This window comes from Phaethon aethereus (genome assembly GCF_964289735.1).
Source record: "Phaethon aethereus genome assembly, chromosome: 15".
Lineage (NCBI taxonomy): Eukaryota > Metazoa > Chordata > Aves > Phaethontiformes > Phaethontidae > Phaethon > Phaethon aethereus.
In genome coordinates, this window is record NC_138591.1 from 5,606,033 (window position 1) to 5,627,136 (window position 21,104).

The 21,104-nt window shown below is 41.3% G+C and overlaps 1 protein-coding gene across 1 annotated transcript; it reads right to left on the reverse strand.

Moving 5' to 3' along the window:
* Nucleotides 1-200: 200 nt before the first annotated feature.
* On the reverse strand, nt 201-19,764 carry EIF3B (eukaryotic translation initiation factor 3 subunit B; the record flags this gene model as incomplete). The annotated part of the gene is made up of 19 exons (XM_082006853.1): nt 201-965; nt 2,114-2,231; nt 2,728-2,836; nt 3,351-3,428; nt 3,919-4,044; nt 4,685-4,823; nt 5,671-5,749; nt 6,277-6,399; nt 6,898-6,970; nt 7,551-7,761; nt 8,578-8,624; nt 9,206-9,272; nt 9,377-9,508; nt 10,439-10,596; nt 11,632-11,760; nt 12,443-12,500; nt 12,591-12,710; nt 14,052-14,244; nt 19,254-19,764. 18 exons carry the CDS (start codon nt 19,762-19,764, stop codon nt 2,128-2,130), a joined length of 2,457 nt encoding a protein of 818 aa, XP_081862979.1. The 3' UTR covers nt 201-965; nt 2,114-2,127.
* Nucleotides 19,765-21,104: the final 1,340 nt, after the last annotated feature.

Below are 21,104 nucleotides of genomic sequence, written 5' to 3' on the forward strand. Positions count from 1 at the left end.
TTAGAAATGAAACTAGGTACTGTAACAGGGAGCATAAGGCATGTGTATACAGAGCACTTCTCTGAAAGTTTGCAACATTCACTAATAAGACTTAGACTAATCCAGTAATTCCTGAGCCTAGTATCAGTTTGCAAATGGTTTAAGAAACCCACTCATTTTCTAGTCACTCCATTAATAGCAAACAGGTCAACCTGTCAGGTTAATGAGCCATACCATCACTGTAAAAAACCAACCACAACACAAAAGCAGAAGAGCCATGAGGAACCAAGATTGAAAAAAAATCCAAAGCAACCATATAGTCAATATAGCAAACACACTCTTATTACTGTGGGTATTTTTGACTTTCACCATTCAGGGAAAAGATTCCCTACAAACAACGCATAGCCAGCCTGGGTTTAGTATAGGTCTGCTTTTATTTCCATATTCAGCTCTTTGAGGGAGACATCCTTTCACAATCTGAAAGGAGGAGGATATAGCCCACTGTAGTGCTGCTTCAGCACACTAAAACATATCATACGAAAAATGGTTCTGGTGACTTTTCCCCAAACAAAATGAACACCTGTCCATGCACTCAGGACATAGAAAGAGTCCTGAAACAGAAACATCGTGCGTGTGTGTAAGACAGAGGTGCACTGATGAATCTCACCTCACTGGCAACAGTCAAAAACTGCCAGTTGGTAAGTACTGCAGAGGAGTCAGGAAGTAAATACTGGTAGTAGTGGATTTAAAAAGAAAAAAAAGTTAAACCCTAAAAAAACCAAAAAGAATAAAAATTTAAAAGCAGCGCCTTTCCAGTATCTCACTGCAGCAGGCAGCAAGACTTAAAGGCACTACAATGTGTCAAAATGGAGAAAATCTGGTGCATCCACCCTCCCAGAGTGCAAGAATATGGATTAAAAATTCCAAAGTTGATGTAGGCTTTCTGAAAATGAATGAACTTCTTTTCAGCACAAGATATGGTGGTGCTGCAGAAAAGGAGAAAAGAGGTGAGTTAGTTACCATGCTTTATACAAACAGCTCAACCTCACCACAGATGCTTGCTGGTAAAAGACTACATAAACATGTGTGTCACCTGTTCTTAAAACTGATATTTGTTTACACACTAAGCAGCTTCTCTCCCTTTTCCTTACACAAAAGGATCACCCATGTATGAGACACAGACAAGACAGATGCAAATACATGCAAAGGTATCAAGGCTATGGATTATTCTACAGGTCCAAGAGGTATACTGCTCATATTTTACTTGAGCTCCTTAGATAACTGGAGGCTAAAGAGCAGTAGGATGACTTACAGCTGCAAAAGGCACACTTCCAGTCTCCCCTTCCTCTTCCTTAAAAGAGGTCCTGAACATGACAGAGCAGGAACCCGTTGCATGTTTTAAGTCCTATGTGAGTGCCTTCACTATCAAAATATCTTTTCCTTCCTCAATACAACATCAAGCTCCCTAAAGAACATTTCCTACAATGGTAGCTGAAAGTAGCCTCTGTTTTCAACGTACAAATATATAATATGAATTCACAAAAAAGAACTGGGAAAAGCACTGGATTAAACAAAAGATTTCAGCAACAAGCAGTGACAGTACACAAGAATCTGCTACTAGCTGAATTCTACACAACATTTCTAGAAAATTGTATCAGAGTTCATGTGGGTATTTAAACATGTACTCAAAATTGTATCAGCCCACAGTCAACTTGCTGTTTAATCTTTAGTATAGTATTTAAGCTCTGTCCAGTCTTGAATTAACATGCAATTCTTCCAAAAGACAAAATTTCCATCTCATACTAACTACAATTCCTCTCCTCCTACTGACAGAACTCAACAGTCTGCAATCACTGTGTTTAGAGGTTGACCCTAACTCTGCTGTGGGTTTGATTACTCTGGCAAGACAGGACATATACAGTATTCTGCTCAGTACAATTCATATATCTGACCATCTGCAATTATTTTTTTAAAAAGCTTTTGCCCCCCTCTAGCCACATAGAAAACAAATGAACTCAAGAGACCACCACATTCATTCATGCAAAGATACCTAACTTTCTCAAGCAAATTAATGAATCTATAACAATAGCTGACAGAAAAAAGTCTCTCTCAACTGAGAGGTATGCTATCTTACCACAGTTTTATTAATTACTCTGGTTCTGCAAGGGTAATAATTTCTTCATTGATAAAAAATTCAACAGTCTCCTCCTCCCAGTCATCGACATTGCTGTCCAGCTCATCTGTGTCTACCCCTGGAATGTAGAAAACATTAACACTGAATGCATCAAACAAGACAGCAATGGAAAGATCTGATGCTCTTAGCAGAAACAGTCCTTAAAACAGCAGTGAAATAAGAGGTATTTAGTGCTTTAAATCATAAGAAGTACATGCTAAATTGATTAAATGACAACCAAGGCATTACTGTCTCCCACCACAGGGCTTTTGTTGATTTTCTGGTTAAATGCAACAGCCAGATCTCTTCACAGTCTTACCCCAAGTTCAAGCCAATGCTTGCCTTGAAGCATAAAGAGGTGAGGTAAAGCACAGAGAGCAAAATATGGCAGCCAGCAATATTTGAGCTTTCTCTCATTAAAAAAAAAAAAAAAAAAAATCCTGTTGCGATTCAGGATAAAAAGTATCACTAGCCTTCAGAGAAGAAGGGACTAGCTTTGGCAGGAAATGGAGGGAGAGAAGAGGTGAATGAATCCCCAGGAACGCAAGTCTTTACAAGTACTATGTTTGGCTTACCTCCTCGAAGCTCTAAACGCTCGTTCCTCTGCTCCATGTACAACTCTTGGGCCATCTTGCGGTACTTTCTGAACTCTTCCATCATTGTACGTCTCCTTTCCACTAGCTCCTACAGAGGCAGGAAGAGGTCATTAAACCTTCCCAATAAATCAAATCCACGTGCAATGCATTCGTTTGCAAGTCAAACCTTTTTCTCATGAACATACTTTCTACTGACTTAAAAGAAAAAAGATCCTTCTCTTATGTAATCAAAAAGCTGTTTTCGTAAGTTGTGGTTTTGGGTTTTTTTGTTGTGTGTGGGGGGGTGTTTTTTTTTTTTTAAATTTAAAGAGATTTTTTAATTTAAAGACTGGCTAATGCAGCTACTCACTAAGAACCCCAAAATTTTACTGTCTTTGCTTAATGAGGTAACATCAGTGCCTCTCCAGATTCATTACTGTTTAACCTGATTAGTTTAGCAGCATCTGTCTAAACTACCTATTGGAACTAACGCTAACCATCTGGATTCAAATCAACAGATGTTTGTTACAAAAGAAATTTAACTTACATATCACCATTACAAGATAACTAAGGACAGGTTACAAGAGTTTCATCTACATTATTATATTCCAAAAGTGTCTTGCCTTTGAAGCTTTGGACTGGCTCAGGCGATCCTTCTGCTCAAATATCTTGGAGTACTTCTTCAGGTCCTTCTTAATTTGCTATAAAACAAGGAATTTTATTTCAACTAGGATATCAGACTAGCAAACCACAACCATCATATTCTGTAAGAACTCCTTCAGTAGGCTTAAGCAGGCTATGCATTTTTTAAAAACGTCCCTCTTCTAGGCCATTTCCCGTCGCTATAATTTTTTTTGTTCTTCCTGGCTTACAGATCATGTAAATGCTTCTGTACATGTGCAATAAGTGAAGTCTGGACAGCTAAACTCAATTGTTATTCCTTATACCTGTTCACTGTACCCTAACTGTAAGAACAACTGGTAACCATTTCTATTCTAAGCTTAAAGAACAGTTAAGATTTACAGTTATTCCCAGAAGTGAGGTCCCCTATAACAATACATTTCTTCACAAATTCAGGGTGAAAGGCAGGTGCATTAACAGTCCAAGCCTCATCCTCAAGAAGAGGGAGTAAACCAAGTACGCTTATACACCAAATCAGCGTCATCAGAAAGAGTCAGTGGAATACACTACCTTTATCTGATCCTCACTGAGCAAGGTAGCTGGTCGTGGTCTCCAGAGAAGCTGACAGAACCTGTCTTTATTGTTTTTCTGAAGTAGACGGCCTTGAAAGGTCCATAACCAATATGCATTGTCCACCTGGAAGAACAGTGCACCATCTCAGTCAAGTTAAGCTATAACTTAACACTGTAGCCCTCACTCCTTGTCCTAAGTGTCTTTTTTATAAAATCAGCACCGTTAGTCAACAGAACCAGGGTGCTCTTTTTGCTAGTGCCTTCCTTGCACAAGTCAAATTCCTCAGCAAAGTATTTGTTCCACTGAAGCTTTGCAAGAAGTTACCTTCTGGAGGATCACAACAGTTTGAAACTAAGCCAGCCCTTCTATCATATTCTTAACCTCAGATTCTATATTTGCATAGGAGAGAATTGAAGTGCAGTGGCTGGAACCAGGCAAAAGTAATGACAGGTGCAATAAATCCTGCTGTTCTGTGTGGACCACAAGGAGATCAAGTTTCAAACTGCTAAAGACATAATGAAAATTCAGGAAAAGGACACTTAGTTTAGACTCATGAACTGCTCTTCCAGAGCTTATTTTGGACAACCAGGGAAGCTAATGGCCCAAAGAAATGCTGATGTTCAGAAAATAATGTATGAAACTATGGCGCAGGTTTTAAGTCATATGACCAGTGACAGGTGTCCATTTTCTCTTTCTAACCAACAGCCCTTTCCAATACCACTTGAAGAAAAAGAAGGAAAAAAAGAAAAGCAAGCATTAGTACCTTGTGGCTCCACCAAGACACAGAAGTCACAATGTATCTGCCTGTAGGATCCCATTCCACATCTGAAGCTGTATAGTGTTCAGCAATATTCATCATGGTGCAGTCGGATGTATCGACAAATGCTAAGGCACCATTCATGCTGCAAAGACAAAACAAGACAGCCTGTTTTACACACTAGTATAGCCTGTTTTTTTAAAAGCATTTCACAAGCTGCATCTTTACAACCCCTCACTACAAAGAAAATTTTCAGAGCAACCAAGAGACAGGCCCATACTGCCTCTAGTACAGTCACAGTGGCTAGAAAGCAATGCAATGAATGAAGACAAAAATCCAAGAAAGGATGACACTTTGGTTTCTATGTTCAGTGACCCTTAACTCATTTTATTTCTGTTTTTAAAGGCACAGTGAAAACATACCAGTTACAGCCAACGTTTAACAATCATTGGCTTAGACATATTTAAGTAGTGAAGAAAAGAAAAAAATAGATTTCTAAGATGAACAGCAGCCCTTGCCTGAAATCATGTAAAGGCAAATACTACTCAACTGGATAGCAAAAATAATTTTCACTTGCTCTAATGTGAAACTGTCTTTATAACTCTTTTACAAAACAGTTTTGTCATTAAGAGGTATGGCCCATGTCACAGTCCAAGGCTATAACAACAACAAACACATTATAAGAGCCACATGCATGGTGCAAACTTGGTTAGCTGAGAGTCAGTATTTAACTTAAAACACCTGAAAAGTGTTTCTAAATATCCACTTTTCTGTTGAAAAATGCATTCTTCATTTGATGTGGCAAAAATAGCAAGTAGAAGTTACAAAGAACTAAGCTACATCACACATCTTTTTTCCTTTGCTTTTTCAAAGCTGTATCGGGACTACATAATGCAACATTCATGGAGATACCGAACACTTCTTGATGAGATACTCTAGTCTTTTTCCACCTTAAAACGAATGTGGTGTTCAGTAACCTGTGTAATACTCACCTTCTGAGGCCAGCCAACACTACAAATTGCCCTTGAGGACTCCAGAATATCGTGTTTGCCTGCTGTTTGTCAAACGTTTCTGGAAAGAAACGACAAATTCAGAAAAAGATCTCAATCCAGTGCCATCAATTAGCTTACAAGCAGTCAATTCCACCCACTCCTCAAAAGACATTTCTGAACTTTGAACTCTGCAAGCAAGTCCAAACAACAGCCCTTAGCTCTACACTTCTAAAGACAAAAGTCAGTAGCACCAGAACATTCAAAGCTAGCACAAGAAAGAGGAGGAGATCAGAAGACCCCAACAGCCAGCTTCGGAATAAATGTTACCTGAAGTGAGACAAGCCTGTGCTATCACCTCACAAAAAATTGCCAAAAGGCCACAAAATTTTTCTGGCTTGTAGGCCTTTTATTCCCAGACCTTGAACTGATTTGAAGTGAAAACAGTTTAGCTGCCACCAGCAAGTTAGATTTCTAGAATACAAAGTCAGGCACAGCACCTATTTCCATACTATCCGCCACAAACAGCCACAATTTCGAGTTTAGTGCATCTATTGCCATGCAAAATGCTTAGTGTCTGCACTTTTCACTTGTTTTTCAGCCACTTACTTATGAGTTCTATTTTCCCATTGTTTTTAACATGGTAAAAGGAAACTGAAATTCGTGGAGTTTCTCCGTGCAACACAGCAAACTTGCTTCCATTTGGTTCCCAAGCAAAGGCTATGATGCTTTCTGTAACAAAAAAAAAAAAAAAAAGGAGTCAAAATTCTGTCAGAAGACAATACAAAGCTTGGATTTCAAGCAGTTACCAAGGAAAACCAAAGATGCTGAAGAGAGGGAACTCATCAGTCAACAGACTTTGCCATATAGACTATCTTTTAACACACAGGTTGATTAGGCAAATGCAGGGAGTTATGGGAAGCATTCCAGTCAGAGAATAGCTCCAAAGTCTCCCGTCTTCTACAAAATACACCCATTATCAGTCCTACCATCTTTATTAATAACAAGTTTTCAGTTCTGTCATTTTTCAAGCCCGTCACAAGCATGACTAGTAACAAAAGTTTTGATTTCTCATTTTTACATGAGACACCCTGCAACGTGAACACTGTAGATCCTATCAAGAGAGTTAACTTCCTAATCATGTCACATGTTGACAGGAATTTCTAAGAAACATGCAAGTGTCTACTCAAAAAAGTATAAGATCAAAAGTAAGGAAATAATTGGCATTACCTTTCATTTCCACCACATCCACCGGCACCTGTTTCTCTCTCATTCGGAATATTTCAAAGTTGGTCACAACTCCCTGTAAAGGCCAAGATCAGTTCATTATCCAACACAGAAGCAGTAGAGCAAATAATGTTATTGCTAGGCATAGAAGGACAACTAAACAAATAGCCTGCCAGGACGCAGGATGAGAAAGTCAAGATTTGTTTCTTTAATGACAGCAGATAAATACAGTATGCCTCACTACTGAACACATTCTAAAATTCTTCATCAGAACAGAAAAAAACCTGAAGAACTGTACAAAAGCATTTATTTCTTTTCAGACTGTTATGAAATTTAATTAAGACAGATAAACATATGGCACATTGTGCAGCTTGACCTATGGGTTGTTCAACAACTGCTTAACAGTGAGTAGGAAAAGAGGTGAGGCATATAGCTCTCACCCAAGTCCAAGATGCCACTGAATTCAAAGCAAATCTTGGATGCAAACATTACATACATTTTGCTCTCCACGTGCCTCAAATTCAAATGGAAAAATGAAAAATAGTTTTGACATCATATAATTTACACTGTCTACATTAAAAGACAGTACTGTAAGAAAATGAGACATCAGCATGAGATAGAACCAAATTTTATGAATATCATGAGAATCCACATACCTGTGTGCCTTTGGGAGTCCTGTCTACCTTCACACACAGGTAATCCCCGTTCTTCTGCCAGTGTAGTTTACAATCTACGACATTGAACAAATTCCGCACACGAATTTCTTGTCTAGAAGGCAGCTGCATCAAAGTCACTCTTGCTGGGATGTCTTTGTCCTCAGGCACCCAGAAAGCAATTATGTTACCACCTGGAGACCATGAGAAGTCTCTACAGGAAGAAAGTTAAAAATATGCCACTTTCATTTTTAGTCAGAGATACTACAAGCAGAAACCATTGTCATGATTGTACCTGAATGTTGCAGACAAGTATCAACTCTCAATAATAAAGACAGAAACAGACAAGCAACTGAAGACAATTTAATAACCGTACACATATCGTACCAAAGCAGACTTTTAAACTGCTATTTAAACTTGCTATGGTCAATGTTATCAAAATAGTACATTTCATTAAAGAGTAGGGGTTACACGAGCATAACCACCAAAGATCTAAGCAACAGGCTGACTGAACCAATGAGCAAAAAAACCCTGTTAAATTACTCTGGAGACAACCTTCTTGCACCTGGGTATGCTTAATTTTCTTGTTGCTTTACAGAGGTACCTGAAAAACTCTCACAGGAGTCAGTATCTATTGTGCAGACATGCACGAAACCAAACCCATTCCTTGCCAACAGGCAGTATACAGCACACGGTTTTAAGCCAGCATACAAACCTTGTTAGGGAAGATATTTCCTAATAAACTGCACTCCAGTTTGGCTTTGCAGACAAGGAAAAGGACTCCCAAGCTAGACCGTGGATTAAGCAGTACCACAAAGAGGACTTCAAAGCATACAAGCTGTCAACTGTGGACATCAATACATTGAGAATTTTCCACTCCTTTTTTGCCAGATTGTCAGATTTGACCACTTCAGCATATGAGGCCATTTGCTCTAGTCAACAGTCTCAAGATTCCTCTCACCATAACAAAGCTCCAGACATAAAGATTCAACTAAAGAGAGCACTTATGTTTACAAAGGAATAAACTCACCTTATCCCAGTGATTTTCAAGCTTTTTTTGTCCAACAAACCCATAGACTAAAAGAAGAGAAAGGTGTGAATTTTCAGGTTAGTAACATTCTTATATTTACACATGCACCTTCTACTTTTATTATTAAAGCATATAAACTAGGAAGCTGTGTAGTTTTCAGAGATCCTGTATTCCTATTATTCATTATGAACATATGTATATGACAATTTTATGACAAATATTACAAATAAAATAAAAATGGTTGTACAGAATTAATGAGTACAGCAGTCTGAATTATAATGAAATAGCAAAACAGACTAGATTAGGTTGCAATTTATAGTGCATTTCAGGTACTTTGTCACTCATCCACTACTGAGAGCTAGGAGGCATGACATAACCTTGATCCTGTTGACTCTTATAAGTAGTATATTGAGCTGTCTAGTCCTCCCAGAAGTGTGGTGTGAAATTTACTGCCAGACTGAACTAAACTTTTCACCCAGGAAAGAACAAGACAAGAGCAAATGTATTTCTCCCCTTTTAATCCCAGCTCTGGAGTATATTATTAAAATTTATCCTTTAAAATAGATACCATGGGAAAGACTGACATTGTAAGGCAATAAGTGTTATGCAAAAAAGAGCAAGAACTTACAGGTGTTTCATAGATGCTGAGGGTATCTGAAGTCATTCGAGCAAAGAATTTACCATCATGACTCCATCTAAGCAGATAAAAATAAAAAAAGAATATTAAATAGGAACTACCTTTTTATTAAATGACGTCTGGGACTACTACTCTCTACTCTAATTCTGTTTCTCAACCTACTTAAAAATAGGCCAGTGAGCTGAGTTTTCACAGTGGAATCCTCGCTTCTTTTGCCCAGTCAGAATATCCCAGATGATAATAGCCTGAGGGTCATCCTGCGTGTCCATCAAAGGGCTGAAGGTCACTAAATATCTACAAAAGAAATAATCAAATTCACTATCAAAACTTCATCTAATATGTCAGTTCAAGCATGCTTTCACCCAAATATTATTTAAATACAATGCACTTTCAAACAGCAGTTTCTCTAATGGGATTTTTTGGAGAGGAGTTAAAAATAACTACAGTATGATAAAGGGGGAGAAAGCTTCCAGGACACAGTATTCCCTGGCATCCCTCCGGCTGAAAAGACTCTAGATGGATGTGCAAATCTTACCATAACAATGTTACAACAGAGGGGAACTCACCAAATACACTGTTACCTTCCATATACTTTTGCCACCCAAACATCATTGGTTTTGAACTGAATATAAATCCACTAACCTTAGCCAACCTGAACTATAGGTATACTAGACTTCTCCACTTAAAGATAAATAATCTCTCTTTAATACAATAAAAGATAAAACCTAATTGCTTCCAAATATGTTACTTGAAAACTCGCAAAACAAGATACATCTCGGTCCTGAAATTATTTTAGCCTTCTCTAAAGAGTGTTTTAATGTTAAAAAAAGCTTAAGCAATTCATTTCAGTACTACAGATTTGGAGGATGCTTCTCAACTGAAACTTTTCAGAGAACTGGAAATCTAACACTACAGATATCTCATCCAACTAAAGAGGAAAAAATACGGTTTTCTCCCTTGGGATAACATCATCTTTGAAGAAACTTGTCAGCTTAGTTTTGTAGACCAATTATTCCAGATTATATTAAGTATCTTTCCTGAAAACAAAGGAGAGTCAAGCATAGTATCACTCATTCTAAGAAGGATTTATGCATGAAAAGCAGTACTTCCAAAGGCAAAAGAGAACAGAAACCCCAACCACATGAGATTTGAAAGCACAGCAGCCAGAATGTGTGTGCTTCATGCTTTTGATCCCTTAGCCCAAACTGATGTCATACTCCATACCTTTCACAAGGCGAGAAGTCGATAAGCTGCACTCCCTGGTGACTAAACCTTTGAATCTGCTTGAACTTCTCTCCACCCCAAAGTGCGATGCCTCTCTGGTGGAACGTAGCCAAGTAGGTACCTTTTGGGGACCAACGTACATAGGTTTCTGTCCACCGCTGGATTTAAAAAAAAAAAGTATACATAAAGGTTTAATTTCATGCTGCATTCCTAAAGGGGAAAGAATTAATGCGTGGCTTGTAGCACCACATTTTGTAAATCCATTTATTAAGTGAAGATCTCAGAATTAGTGATACCTTGAGCTAGTTGTAGAGTTTAATTTCACACACATAATGCACAGTACTTATTCTTCAGGTTGAAAACTGTCAGTTGAGACCTTTTCAATTTACTGATCACCAAACACATTTTCCAGGTACAGTGACAACCTTTGTATATCAACAATTAAACCCACCTAACAGGCTTGTGTTTCCTGTTGTCTTTCAGCTCTGGTAAGAACATACTCAGAAGTAAGGGTAAGTATTCCAAATTTCTTAACAACAATACAGCTCTTGATCTTCAGCTAAGTTGGAGAAGTTTTAGCAATATAGACCATGGTGATGAGCAAAATTACTCATCATCCCAGAGCCAACTTCCTTCTACTGTAATGCATAATGGTTATTAAAGAAAATGCTTCTGGGTACCAACAGTTCTCAGCAAGCCAACAGCCTGCAGCAGACAGGCACACTAACTCTCCCTTTTATATGCTATTACCAAACCAGCTATTCCTCTTTAGCATCTCTGCGGTCAGCAAAAAAGCAGGAAGTGATCAGAAGCAGCATACTTAAGCACATACTCAGCCCTAATGAATAGTACTCCTCAAACTCTGACTTTGCATTTTCAGGTCTTTCTGAATCACCTATAATATACAGATGAAGGAAACTAATAGGCATCATGGACCAGTTAAAAAAAAAACCCACACACAACCACAAACAAGTTAACTCCACATTTGTTTTATCTAAGCAGCTAAGTCTAATTCTAAAGGATGTAATTTCACCACTCCTCTTCAAAAGGAAGAAAAAAGTATTTCAGTAAGGGGGGAGAGGGGGACACGACAAAAAAAGACCCATTTAAAAAAAAAAGAAAAACCTGAAATGTCATAAAATGAATGAGACTGACAGTGTATCTGCAATGTACAGCACTTCCAGGACACTCACTGCTCTGTCCTCAATTTGAACAGGTTCCTTGATATCATTCCAAAAAATGGAGGTCCGGTCTCCTGACTCAAAGATCACGCTGTACTGATCCCTACAATCAGGATCTTCCAACCAGTATCGGAGATTCCCCTAAAAAAAAGCAGAAGCAAAAATATTATTAGTGAGTCAAAGGCTAAGACGACAAGTTCCTCAAATTAGTATCTACCTGGCAGGTGGAAATCGGTCTTACACAGAGCATGCAACTTTGCAGTCTTACCATTGCAAACAAGTTTTTAAAGTGAAATTAAATAAATCAAACTACTGGTTACTAGAGGCTAAGAGAACAGATGATAAAAAGGTGGACTTTCAAGGTGGTTTGATAACGTTTAACACTTCTTACCTAAAATAACTTAAGGGGTTTTTTGGTGTTTGTTTTTGGTTGTGTTGATGTGTTGTTGCAGTTTGGTTTTTTTAAACTATCCCTTCCTCCACGGGACTTTTTACAAATCTAGTGGTAACAAACACAGAAGTTTGCCTCAAACATATAAAAATATAAGATGATGCTTTCAAAATTGTATTTTTAAATGACTTGTGCAGAATCATTATTCAATCTTAAGTTTTAGCCTATGCGGAACTACTAAGCAGAAGCACTAAATTCCTCCTGTCACTTCATGACAGTGCGAACGAAGGAACATGAGCACGTGATCACTGCTGCTACTTATAAAAACACTACTAACACATCATTTCTGTTTTCATATGAACACTCCAGCAATGAAGTAATCAGTTCATATCATGCTGAATATTCCTTCCACTTCTCAAAAAAAATCCTTACCAAATCCTTAAATGGCTGTTTCTCAGGGATTTCCCATTCATCACTGATTGTCATGTACCTGGAAGAGCAATTTGATTGGTTACACTCCATGCAGGCACTCTTGATTAGAATCCCCAAATCTACAGATACGCACGATAGCTGCACTCACTTATCAAAGTCTGTGAAAAGGTTGACTCTGAAAGTGTGTTGTTTATCCAGTTTGTATCCATCTGCATTCTTCACAGCATCCACTGCATGAGATGGAGACATGTACTCCAGAAAGATGTACCTACAATGAAGGAAGACGAAAGTAGGAAGTCATCGTTGACTACATAGTAGGCTCATAATAAAAAAGATATTAAATAAAATTAAAAAGAAACAATTGGGATGAACCAAGAGCTCAGCACAGAGCATCTACAAAGTAACTTCTTGTCTTGTCCCTAACCAACAGGGTCAAAAGCCATTAATGCCCATTTTGGCCACAGGCATAGATACACTTTTTAGCTGTATGGGCTTGACCTGAATTAAATTGATATCCTTTGTGTGAATGGGCTAGACCAAGTGATGAATGCAAGTTCACTGCAACACGGAAAAACGAGAGCTAGTTACAGGCAGGTTAAGTATGCAGCTCTTTCCAGCTGAATGACAGATCATGTTCAGAAATTGTAAATCTTGCTGTCACAGGCATCTCAAAGCACCACTGTTGTTTTTCAACTACGCTGAATATAATTCAGCTTCCTTCTTGCCACTAATACAACCTAGCTTGTAGCCCAGCAGACTTAGCATTAACAGTATCCTGAAGACTGTCAGACGCTGCCTCAAAGAGCCGCATGAACACAGAAAAACAATTATTTTCTCATGCTTCTGACACTGACCTTACAGAACCAATATCCCTCCACTCTGGAAAACCCACTTTTTTATGCTTTCTAAACTATGGATTCCTCTCAGACTCAGGAATATATGCTACTCCAACCACAATAACAAGATGCAGTAAAACCTCATATTTATCAGATTGATTTTTCTCTCCCTAAAACATTCTTTCCCTTGCCCTCCTCCTTTGGGCTTCATCATTTCTGGTTAGCTTTCTTCTCAATTTCAGATGCTACAGTTAATCCAGGAACAGCAATCAGAAGTTGGCAAAAGGAAAAATGGTCCTGGGAAGAACTCACTGAACTTATGGAAGTTGGAGTCACTAATGTAAGCATAAGCACTGGCAACCAGAGACAGAATACTGACAGTCCATTTTGCAATAAACAGTACATCTGTTGCTACTAAGCTTTTAACTAAAATGGACCTTTACCCTATTTATTAGCCATGGCAGAAAATTAACAGAAAACCCTCATTTACTACGGCACAGAAATGTGTCTTCCAAACCCAGCTAAACTGTTTCCATAATTAACTCCCCCCACATAATGTAGCTTAATGAGTTATTAAGCTTCTCAGCTCCCCCAGGAACTTCTCTTTGTCAGCGAGACTAGACGTCAGGGTTGTACAGACTAAGGTAGAAAATAGTGGTGAGCTGGATGACGAGGTCACAATAAAAAAGGCCATAAAATATTGACACTAATAATCAAGGGTAAGTCAGAGCAGTGTTTCAATTCTATTTCCAGTAGGAGTTATCATGACTTACCCTTTCGTCTTCCCATCTGCTTCTGGATAAAATTCATTGATAATTTTACCAAACTTGGAAAATATTTTGTGGATGACATTCTTCAGTTTCTCAAGTCGGTCTGGTCCGACCTGGGGAACATTATCCACGACGATTACTGAGTCAATTCCATCTGCTTCCTGCGGACGATCTTTCAGTACATCACCAAGTAATTCTGCAAAGAAAAAGCATACAAGAAACTAAGGCAGCAGTCTACACCGTTAAGGAAGAAGACAGAAAGATGAAGAGAATAGTGATAGTAAGCGAACAGGAAATTTACTGAAATTTGAAGTCCTCAAGAATCTTCTAAGAAACTTGGTAGTGAATGAACATTCTATCAGAGAAACAGTTGAAGTGAATACACAACACTCCAGCAGTACTTCCTTGCTAAGAGGCATGATTATGCAGTTTGTTGACTTCAAGAATTAGCTGCTTGAAGTTTGTCATTCTTAAAGAAATACCTTACACTGAGGACATCAACACTTGCGCTCTTCGCTTGTTTCAGGAGTTGGAACTGGCTCACGAAGTCCTCAAAATTGATGACAGAGCAGACAACTATAAGATTTACTACCCAAGCTCTGACTAGTAGCCTTGCTCAAATAATAACCATATGACTTTGATAAAAAGAAATGTAACATGTGCCTCCTTCCCAAATTACACGAATTTTAGCATAGTTCAAAACTATCTGCCGTACTGGAAGCTCCACATGTCTTAGCACCACTGTAATTATATTTGAGAACTCACACTCCATCTAAACCTTTAATTAAACACAAAAAAGACGACAAGACACTTAAAGCCCTATTTAAAGCATGCAGCAAGTGAAGACAAGCCCACACCTTTTTCATACTCTGGATATTCTTCAACCATACTAATTCCCCTTTCCGACATCATCTTAGAAATTTTGAGAGTACTTGTTGGTGGGATGGTTTGTTCAGTCCCTGCACTGTCAGCTTCAAGCTTCTTTCTACTGGGAAGAAATTGCTTACCATACTGTTGAAATTTCCTGCACACAGAAAGGAGAATATTCAGAATGACTAACTCTGCAGCTGTGGCCTGCATACCATGCACTGGGATGAAACCAGTTAAAAGGTACAAAGTACACCTGTAAGTTGTGCACAAAATCAGGAGCTTCAACACCACCACTGCATTACTTTTATGTGGTAGGCTTCTAGACATACACTCTGTAGAGTTTTAGACATACCTAACTTTAATCTGTTCCTCAAGTCAATTCTTTTTGATCGTTTTGTATCCACCAACTAAACCCGACTGGCAATGTATGAATTTAAACACACCTCTCAAACTAACACTACCTAACTACAGAAGTGTACCGACCTGTGGATACAAGAAGAGTCAGAAAAATTACGTCAATGATTCAGTCCTCAATGGATTGAGCTAGAATTGCTAAAGACAAGGATATCCAAACGGTATCTCAAATAACTTTAACCTAAAAGTTATTTTTAAATCTTTCCAGGAATAAATTCCCACACTATTCCTAGCTATCCTGTTCAAACACACACTTTAATTCTTGTCTAGATTACTGACTGTTTCATGGTGCAGTCATGCCCCTGCAACTTATTAACATGATTGCATTATTGTATTCTAAAGAAACATCAGTTAGAAGTGGCAGATTATTTCTGTTTTATTGACATTTTTAGTTTTGTGTACTTAAATGGACCAGAATAGACATTCTGCTAGCAAAAAGAGACAAACGTGATGAAATGAATGGCAGTTTCACACATGCTACATAAATAGGAAAAAACATATATGCATATCTGCAGTAAGTTTTAAGCTTAGGTGAAAACCACTATAAAATGCAAGACTAGACAGAAAATAAGTGCATGCCACTATACTTCTGAATTAGAACATAAAGATAAAAGTAGGACAGTCAGAGTATATACAGCATTCACAGAGCAGGGAAAAAAAATCCAAACACATGCAGAAACATTTAAAATTAAGAAGGGTGTTTGATGTGTTGATATTTTTAAGACATCTTTACAGACTTTTGCCCGTTTTGGAATTCTAGAAATTATTCTGCCCAGAAACAGCATTGGAAAGATCCCTAGCAGTGAAGAAATATGCTTACTTTGAATTTCAAAGTACCAAAAAACCTTGGCCTTCTGTATCTTTAAGCTTAAACAGGTTATTACATGTGAAGCTTTCCACTGATTCAGAGCAATGTGCTTTACAAAAGTTTATGCATAAACAGATGCTATCTCCACTAAGATTATGTAGTACTCACAGAATGTTGTTGTTTGTAGTATTTATTACTCAAAAAGATGCTCTCCATGTGCATGTAGGAGCTACAAATAAAAAGTTAAAGATGCTAACTTGCATAAGAAAAACAAAGACCCAGAAATTGTGAAAACCTACTATTAACGGTAGCAACTCAAGAAAGCTGAAGAGGTTAGAGGAACAATCCTCCATGTTACACCATTTTACTTACTCCGCACACTTTAGATTATACCTACAAACTTCTCCCGTTTATAGCAACTTTTTACTAGTTTGTAGCAACTATTCAAAAATGGCTAAGACGACATTTACACTTCAGAGCAAGTAAAATATTCAGTGAAGAGCGTACAACACAAAGATTAGTGAAGAGCAGGAAGACTTGCTAGAAGTGAATGCTTAAGAAACGAGTTGTAAGAGAGCCCTTAGTGGGGAGCAGCCGACCAAAAATTGGGAAAAGAAAAAGTCAAGCACAGGAAAAGTTCATACCCTCCCCCCAGACTAGAAGTGCTTTAAGTTACTACTGAAGGTATTTTAGACCACCTTCCCCTTCCTTTAAGTTTTTGCTACAAAGCTGAAAGCTGACTCAAACTGTACAGATCCAGAAGAGAAGAACACAGATGACTGCTGCAAGGTAACTCCCTAGTATATATCTGAAGATATTCTTTCAGGACTAAGCCATTCTCCAGGTAGCTGGCAGTACACTGAAGTTGTGGATAGGTAATCAGTTGCCTAGGAGTTAGGACACATGCAGCGAAGTGTATGCTATGACTACTGTAAGGATTGATAAGAATAATTTAAAAATCTGGTATTAGAGTAAAACAACATATAAATTTCTTATTTACCCTATAATGCCCTATATGAGATTTTTCCTGCATATAAAATGAAAGCATGTCCCTCAAGGACATTTCCACAAAAGCCTACAAGAAAACAAAACAAAACACAAAAGGACAATTTTTTAGGCTCTGTTAGTCATTTTTTCATAACCGTTTCTCACAAAAGACTCTGTAGGCAGCCAGACAAGCCAAGGAATGCATATTTAGATTCACGTGCAAGAATACGATACCCTGTATTGAATCAAAACTGTAACAGAATAAAGACAAATACCTCCATTGTACTCTTCCTCTACCTTAAATTCAAAATTGTGAACAAAGGAATCTTCAAAGGGTAAGAGGCTGGTTTAGCGAGCTTTTATTCCACCCACAAGAAAAGCAGGGTGTGGTGGGTACATGGCTATCTTCAGCTGGCAGTATTTTAACGACCACTATCATTATCTGAACTCAAGCTTCACTGCATCTAAGTGGTTATCTGACATATCCCTTCTCTTGCTTGAACTTGGATCAGCTGTTCTGCCAACATCATCCTGGAAAAAAATGTTGTAGTAATGTATGTGAGATGGTCCAAACCAAAAGCTGGTCCAGCTCAAAGATGTTCTTCAAGATGTAATATTATCATAAGCACAGAAATAGCCTTGGCTCAGTGACACTGATGGACTGCCTTTCTCCCTGGGGAATCATCAGGATAGGGGGAAACGAATAAGGAAGCTCAAGAAGTAACACAGAGATGGAAAGCCAGACCAGCCAGAGTCACTAAACTTAAACACTGTAATTCAGCTACTAACACTGTATTATTCATACAGCTGAGAAGTTAACCAAATTAATCCTTAACAGTAAATAGCTAAGGATGGAAAAATATGTCTAGCTTCTAAATAGACAGAAATGAACATAATAACCCTGTATGTAGACAAAGGTTATCACGCAAACACTAACTAGACAAAAAGAATCCAACTACATACTTGCAGACTATTTTGCCAAAGTCTCTTTAAGAAACAAGCACACAGGTTCAAAGATCTATACAGACTACTAAATTAAGACTAGCAAACACTTTTTTAGATTTCTGCCATTTTATTAAGCTAGACACATGAATGGAACACTAGAAAGCACATAGATCACCTGTATTTCATTGCCAATTGAAATAACCAACTGACTTACAATCACATGCTTTAAGAAACATTTTTCCAGTTTTGATACACATAAGACCCTACAACATGTAGGATATGTATATGTGAGACCCTACAACAGCACCTATGCTAGGGCAAGTATTGGCAAAACAAGTACTTTTGCCATTCAAGAACTGAGGTGAATTATTTAGAAAGATATATCTGAAAAATACTAAAATAGAGTTCTAACTCCTGTATGCCGAAATTAGGTATTCCTTTGATTGTCTATGCAGTTACACTGTGGCTTAGCCATTTTAAGACAGTCAATATCCAATCCTTCTAAAAGAAGGGCCTCAGTTTGAATTTTCAACTGCCTGAAATAATTCTTGTCACAGAATACCTACGCCATGTCTTCGAGGATTTCACGCTGGATGCACGGGAAAAAAAATCGAACGATGAAATCTAGTTTGTAAACATCTGGTCAACAATTTAAAACTTCTCCTTTGACAGTTGAGTTTAACCAATGGAGGCAAACGGAAAGCACACAAGTTGACGATTCCACTCGGCGAGAGTGGCCTACAGATCGATACTTGAACAGTAAATTTAAGAACAGCAGCGATTCAGCACCACGGCAGGGTGCACACATACACCAGGAGACGGCTCATTTAAGGAACGCTCCTACCACGAAGACGCCTACTCGGCACTACCAGCCCTCCACTACCCCGCCAGAGCGGCCGCACGGGAGGAGCTCGGGGAAGCGGCGCCTTACCGAGTAGAGGGCCCGGTTCCCCGCGCGCACGGCACTCCCCGGGCGGTACGGCACCCTCCGGCTGGGCCAGCGGCAGCCGCGGCCTCCCCAGCGCTGCTCCGCGGCGGGCACGGCCGGCGCCCACCGCCGGAACTCTCCCCCCTCCCCGCGGCCCCTCCCTTCCCCTCCGGGCCGGCCTGACCAGGCCCAGGCGCCCGCCGCCCTCCCGCCAGCGCCGCCGCCCGCTCCCCGCCGCCAGCCCAGCGCGCACCTTCGTCGCTAATGTCGTCCACAAAGTCCTCGGGATCGCTGAAGGAAATCTCGTCCTCGGGCTCGACCGGGGCGGCGGGCGCGGCCTCCCCATCCTCCTGCTCCGCGCCGGGCTCGGCCGGCGGCTCGGCCTCCGCCGGCGGCTCGGTCTTGGTCCCCGCCGCTGGCTCGGCCTCGGGCTCTGCCCCGGCCGGCGGCTCGGCCTCGGCCTTCTCGGGGCTTTCGCGGCCGGACGGCGGCTGAGGCGAGGGCGGCTGCGGAGGCGACGGCTGCTCGAGCTCGGCGGCGGCAGCAGCGACAGGTTCCCCGGTGGCGGGCGGCGCCGGCTCGGGAGGGCCCGGCGGTGCCTCAGACTCGCCTTCTTCTTCTTGCCCCTCTTCCTCCTCCTCCTTTTGCTGCTGCGGCGGCTCCGCTGCCGGCGGCGGGGGCCCGTCCGTCTGCTCGGGCTCCTCCCCGGGCCCCCGGGCGTCGGGCGGCCCGGCGGCCGCCGGGCTCTCCTCGGTGTCCTGCATGGGGGTCAATGCGGGGCCGGGCCGCCCGCGCGCTCCCAGCTCGAGCGCGACAGGGAAAGGAGCGGGGGAGGGGTGGGGAGGCTCCTACCGCCGGGCCATGTGCGCCAGGCCCAGCGGGCCTCGCGCCGCAGCGCCTACCAACCGGCGCGGGGCGGAAGGGGGGGGAAGGAACCCTGCTCCGCTGTAACTTCCGTTTACCGCCGCCTTCTCCCCGCTCCGCTCAGCGGCAGTTGCCGTCCCCTTCGCCGCCCACTCCCCAGTCAGCCAGCGGCGGCGGCCGCGCTTTTTCGCCCCAGAGCAGCCGTAGTGCCCCCTCCATTTCGTGCCTCGCTGTGGTTCAGCCCAAGATGGCGCCTCCTTCCAGTCTGCTGAGGTGGGGTTCGGCCGAACCACTTTTCGGAAAGCTGAAAGTGGGAGGCGCTGTGACATTTAACCGCGTCGACGTAGCGTGAAGCCTTCCTGCGTTTTCGGCAGCTCGGTGTATTTCCGTGCGCAGCACTAAGGCGAAAGGTGACAGGAGAGCACACTGACGCGAAACCTGCCCGCCGCCCCCCTACAAACCTTCCACCATGCGCTCGCCCGGAGACTGGTGGTGCCCGCGCAGGCGCTACCAAGCTCGTGCAGAGGGGGAGGCGCACGGTGCTGCGCCGACACCGACGCGTTTGTGCTCGGGCGCGGCGAGTACACGGGAGGTAGCGGCACCCCCCGCGGGCGGCGGGGCTGCATGGTACGGCCTGATGGGAGCCGCCACATCAGCCCCGCGAGGGGCGCGACCGGGTTCGGTGGCATGGCGGGCTCGGGCTGTCCGCGGGGCGGCGGCAGCGAGCCTGTGGGGGTCTCATGCGACGGGAGCGGCTTGCTAGCTTACAGCGAGCCACGTCCAGGTCAGCTGTGGGTTGAATGTACTAGGCCGTCTCAGAGCGTTGTAATAGTCTCTACAGGACCTTTTGTGGTTTTTTAAATAACGTTTTCCGTGAGGTAAAAAATGACGCTCGCCGTCGCACACCACCGCCGCGACACTCCGGTTAGCGAGAGAAGCCTTCCAAAGGGGTAGTGAATCTGACTGGACGCGGTGGTCCCTCTGTGCAGTGCTACAGGCAGAAGGACAAGACGAGTATCCCTCTCTAGTGTTTTCCAGTGATCTCAAGTGTTGCATAATCCTCACATCTTAGTATGATTTTTAAACTGGTAAAGTTACCTTCTCTTGCGCTGGTGACCAATGTGGCCAACTTTCTGGGAGAGCTGATCTCTACCAATTAAACCATTACTTTCTCTCTAGGGCACCTGAGACGGATGCAAAAATACGTGGAGTGTCATTTTTTTCAGCATGCGTGCTAATA